Below are 5,201 nucleotides of genomic sequence, written 5' to 3'. Positions count from 1 at the left end.
CTGACCTTTATTTTCAAGAATTTTGAGCAATACATTTTTGTAGACTGCAGTTCTACAGAGCCACATCCCCCCACTTCAGAGCAGGGTAACGCGCTCTGCTAGAGCTCTCTCCCCCGTTCACAGCTGTCTCCAGCGGGAGGAGCTGAAACCTGAACCAAGCCCTCCGAGTGGGATTGGATCCCTGAGCCAGCAGCCTCAGAGCCCTCCCAGAAAAACAGCCTCTTTGGAAAAGTGCTTGAGAACATCCCGAAGCGATTGGAGGAGCGGAAAACCCTTCCCCCCTGCACCTGACTCGTGGGTATTTACAGCACTTTTCAAGGCTCCTCGGCACTGCCACTGCACAAGCGGGAGTGGATGGGCTGCGCGGGGCCAGCAGCGCCGTAGGGACCAGGAGCGGGACCGATGCGCCCGCAGTGACACCGCGTGTGCCTGCGCTGCGCCGCCCGGGACCGCCACAGCCCCCGCCAGGACACAGAGTCTGCGAGAAGCACAACGCCTGCATCCAAAATGCCACGCTCCTTCCTGGTCAAGAAGCATTTCAATTCATCCAAGAAGCCGAATTACAGCGAGCTGGACACTCACACAGGTAACAAAACGAAATCGGGCGCCCTCGCGTCGCTTCTGAGGCTGCGGTCGTTGCGTGGCGGGACTGAGGAGGGGTGGGATTGCTCTGCAGGCTGGAGGGGACGGGTTAGTTCACTGCTTGCTCTATTTTCTCCTGCTTACAAGGAGGGAGTTTTGAGAAATATGTCAGTGCTGACCAGAATGAATCGTGAAAGTTTGCTCGTCCACTTGAACTCAAGTTACTTAGAAAGCATTCGGAGTTTTCCTGTTCTCTATCTGTTGGTGGAGGAATAGAAACTTTTATTCAAATCCTTCAGGAAGTTTCACCGCTTCATTGTGTCAGGCTGCACAGATTTAGAAGCAGCATGCCGCCTTGAGCACACTCTCCAGCTGCAACTTGCCTGTTCAAGGGCACTGTCCCTACCCGTCAGTATATATGTATGAAACAGTATTTCCTGAATCCCTCTTATATTCAGATTACCCTACTGAGTGTTTCATTTGTGCAGCTTTTAATCCTCAAAGTGTTAACTTTGCTGCTTTTTGAAATACGCTTTGGTTCTCTTACCTTAAAATGTTCTTCTCTCTCCAGTGATTATATCCCCATACCTGTACGAAAGCTATCCAGTCCCTATCATACCACAGCCAGAGATCCTGAGCTCTGTAGCTTACAACCCCATTACTGTGTGGACTACAACCGGGCTGCTACCGTCTCCATTACCCAACGACCTCTCTCCACTCTCTGGATACCCCTCATCTTTGGGAAGAGTCAGTCCACCTCCACCTTCTGACACCTCCTCCAAAGATCACAGCGGCTCAGAAAGCCCCATTAGCGATGAAGAAGAGAGAATCCAGTCAAAGCTTTCAGACCCTCATGCAATCGAAGCTGAAAAGTTCCAGTGCAGTTTGTGCAACAAGACCTATTCGACTTTCTCTGGGTTGGCCAAACACAAGCAGCTGCACTGTGATGCCCAGTCTAGGAAATCCTTCAGCTGCAAGTACTGTGACAAGGAGTATGTCAGCCTGGGAGCGCTTAAGATGCACATCAGGACCCACACGCTACCTTGTGTCTGCAAGATCTGCGGCAAGGCTTTCTCTAGACCCTGGCTACTTCAAGGACACATTAGAACTCACACTGGTAAGAGCGAGAGTTACAATTGCAGCTTCTTGTTGCTATAACATCGGGATGCCTTTTTTTTGCTGTTTTTCTCCACAGGTGGAAAAAACAGCATAGTTTCTCAGCTAACCTTGAAATGCATCCACAGAATTTCAAATGAATCATTAAAAGGCTAAATTCTCCCTCTTGCAGGGAGAGGGGGAAGGTGGGAGTGGGGGGGGTTTAGCATGGTCCCAAAACTGCAGGCCAGATACTGGCATAAATCAGCATTGCTTCCTTAATTTTAGGATGTTTCAGACAATTTCCACTAGCTGAAGCTTTTACTTTAAAGATTTTATGTTAACTTTCAGGCTTTGGAAATTGCTAACTTTGAGAAGGCTCCAGCTGACTCTGAAATCAGGCAGCAAAAAACAGGCAATGCATGAGGGGCTGCTTTCTGACTCCTTAAGGAGCTGGCAAGTTTTGCATGCACTACCTCAAGTTAGAAACCCATCATCAGCAACGTGGTTGGGTTTTTCCTGTTGAGGCAAAAATGGGTTTTGAGTATAACACTGGGTACAATGTAATGTCTGTGGAGCTGTTTGCTGCTTTTCAGACAAAACCCTTGCTCCCCAGTAATTCACACGGTCTAAGCAGAAAATATTCTATGAAAATATTTGAAAATTTTGGATTGAGCCCAGTTTAAAGGTACTGCATGCACCTGTAGATGCAGACAGTGTCAGCAGCCTGTTTTCAGAGACTGCACTTTACAACATATTCTCAATAGACTGGGGTTCTGCAAAAGACCCAGCAGTGCTGAAAGCTGCTCAATCTGTGGCCTGATTTAACTTTTTATTAGACATTTTTTTCTTATAACAAGTCATTTCTGTTTGTTCTTTTTTTCTTAGACTAAAAGCAGGTTTTACCTGTCCCAAACATGTACCTATTTTTTTCTTTTTTTTTCTTTTTTAAGATTTATCCTATTTTCTCTTGATGTTTCCTTTGTAGGAGAGAAGCCATTTTCCTGTCCTCACTGCAACAGGGCTTTTGCAGACAGATCCAATCTGAGGGCTCATCTGCAGACCCACTCAGATGTGAAGAAATACCAGTGCAAAAATTGCTCCAAAACTTTCTCCAGAATGTCTCTTCTGCACAAACATGAGGAATCTGGCTGCTGTGTAGCACACTGAGTCATGCAGTCAATGTTTACCTGGACTTGATGCATTTCTCCACTTCTGTTCCAAATGATAAGTGGAAATCCAAAGGCGTTTTCTCGTCTACTTTCCAGCCAAAAATAAAAAAACAAACCAAAAAACAAAGAAACCAAACCAACACGCCACCAAACAAGCAAACAAATAGGCAAGTGGAAGAACTTAGAATGTCAGTAGAAATGAGCTTTAAGTAGTTTCTGTTCTGCCATACATTTGCATTCTTAAGTGTGAATTCTGAAATAGGGGGAAAGACGCCATGCATGACATTTCAAGTAGATCTAAAGGAAGAAGCATTATCAGCTTTCTTTATAGATGAAGCCAAATGTAGGTTGTCTTTTCTTGCTTAGAAAAGGCTTCAGAGTTAACAATACATTCCTGCCAAGCCATTTCAACCAAAGAAACAGTATTTTAAGTGGAAATTTTAACGAAAATACTACCCAAGTGAATTTTGCTAGACACCATTTATCTCAGGTGCCTTAAAAAGTATTCCAAGTTTACCTTAGTAAATGTTTAATATTATTCATTGCTGTGTTTTTTTTTATTTTATTAGGAGCCAAGGCCTTCATTAATGACCTGAAATGCTTTAAAACTGCGTAATTAAAAGAGGGAAAAAAGTATAAGAGAATGTACAAAAAAATTAAAAGCCACAAATTTAATGCATGTGCCTTAAAAAATAAGTAAATTAAAAAAGGTAATACTGTAGCTTCAAACATTCCTGGTGCATGCTTGACCATACTTTAATATGGAATAGTTTCTCTAAACTTCATTTTTGTTTTAAAAAACGGGAATAAGTGCAAGAGAGGGGATCCACGGGAGTTTTACAATTATTTTTTTAAATGCACAAAGGAAATGCAATATTTTCAGCATTACCCCTCCAAGTGCCTTTTTTATTGATGATTTTGTAAAATATGTCGACATAATGTAAATATTTTTATTTTTATATGATTGAATGTGTTATGAATGAAAGCAAATTGTTGCCCATAGCAGCATCTATAGATAACTTGAAGAAAGTGTGAAGTGAAATTGATGTTGTTTTCTAGCCACTTTTTTACAATAAACATTTTTAAGTAAGATTTCTGTTGTTTGTTCTAATTAAACAACTGTGTACACACTTCAGAACACAAATAAAATGTGAATGTCTCCACATGACCAACTGAAGATTAAAGTGAATTTCAGAGGTGAAGACTTACTCCACAAGTTCTAAACATTAAAAAGGAATATATACATTGCATTTTAAAATATTTTAAACCTTACAGTGCATTTTTCTAATTAATGCTCTAAAACACTTGCTTTTCTCCTGCTTGCAACACAACGACAACATTGTGAAAAATATTTTATGAAAAACATTTAAGAGCAATGCATTTTTCTTGTATTTTAACAGAGGAAAGGGTGCTATTAGAGAATCCTTATAGTACTTTCACATCAGGGAATACAGGCCTGATCCAAAATTCATTAAGGTCAGTGGAGCCTTACAGGAGTTCATCACACTTTGCATGATGCTCTATTAAAGTGGTAGTCAAGTCACAGTATAATATACTTTATTTGGCAATTTCCAGATGATTAAAGATATTTTATTAAAATGTATTACGTCTCAGAACTGTCAAGCGAATGCATCACAAATGTATATCAGCTAATATATCACAGGAAAGAAATTATTCTGTAATAAGAAGTAGAAATCTTTTTCCTTCAGCTGATTTGACTAAGTACTCCAAGATCTGAGCTACATGAAAGTATTACAACTTCAACAAATCACATCTCATCATTACTGACTGGTGTGAAACAACACTGTTTTCAACTTTTAGCAAAGTACAAAGCGGGAGAACAGACAAGCACCAGCTGGCACCCAGTCTGAAGACCCCTGTGTCTACACTAGGGTGCCAACCAGAACAAGCAAGAGCAAAAATAAAATTCCAACAATTTACCAAGAATGTTACTGATGTGAAAACGCAATACATTTCTTTAAAAAAATGTACGTTTCAGCAAAATAATGCAATAGATCATATATGCCTTCTGTCTCCTCCAGCCCAGTTCTGGAGGAGGGATTGAGCAGGACTGCACTGGAATAATGCAGGCAATAGGGGGAAGTTTTGCACCTTTTCTCCACAGAAAGCATGATGCTGAAAAATGAAGCTCAAGTGAAGCTTTCATATTCTCCAAGCATTAAAACAATGATTCCCTAGGAGCTGCTAGGGGTTTTTTTTAGGAAATGGCTGGTGAGTTCAAGGAAGATAGGGTTAGTGGGAATTTGTGAGGTAACATTTCAAAATGAACACATGAAGGCATCAAATACCCTTGAAAAGTTTCATGTGGTTTCTCTATTGATTTGCACTTCC

General features: G+C 41.2%; 1 protein-coding gene across 1 annotated transcript; it reads left to right on the top strand.

The window, feature by feature from the left end:
- The first annotated feature begins 272 nt into the window (after positions 1 to 272).
- SNAI2 (snail family transcriptional repressor 2) lies at positions 273 to 3,941 on the top strand. Its single transcript, XM_059860439.1, has 3 exons — positions 273 to 586; positions 1,154 to 1,699; positions 2,666 to 3,941. The coding sequence occupies exons 1-3, from the start codon at positions 508 to 510 to the stop codon at positions 2,845 to 2,847; spliced, it is 807 nt and encodes a 268-aa protein (XP_059716422.1). The 5' UTR covers positions 273 to 507; the 3' UTR covers positions 2,848 to 3,941.
- The last annotated feature ends 1,260 nt before the right edge of the window (positions 3,942 to 5,201 follow it).

The sequence above is a fragment of the Haemorhous mexicanus genome, chromosome 1 (genome assembly GCF_027477595.1).
Source record: "Haemorhous mexicanus isolate bHaeMex1 chromosome 1, bHaeMex1.pri, whole genome shotgun sequence".
NCBI lineage: Eukaryota > Metazoa > Chordata > Aves > Passeriformes > Fringillidae > Haemorhous > Haemorhous mexicanus.
The sequence above is the reverse complement of the archived record's forward strand: the minus strand, read 5'-3'. Positions and strand labels throughout refer to the sequence as shown.

Bases quoted from the DNA above. Each gene is read 5' to 3' on its own strand.
- SNAI2 (XM_059860439.1), top strand. From the start codon at position 508: ATGCCACGCTCCTTCCTGGTCAAGAAGCATTTCAATTCATCCAAGAAG. The intron at 587-1,153 runs GTAACAAAACGA...TTCTCTCTCCAG, and splicing joins CGAGCTGGACACTCACACAG to TGATTATATCCCCATACCTG. The intron at 1,700-2,665 runs GTAAGAGCGAGA...TTTCCTTTGTAG, and splicing joins ACACATTAGAACTCACACTG to GAGAGAAGCCATTTTCCTGT.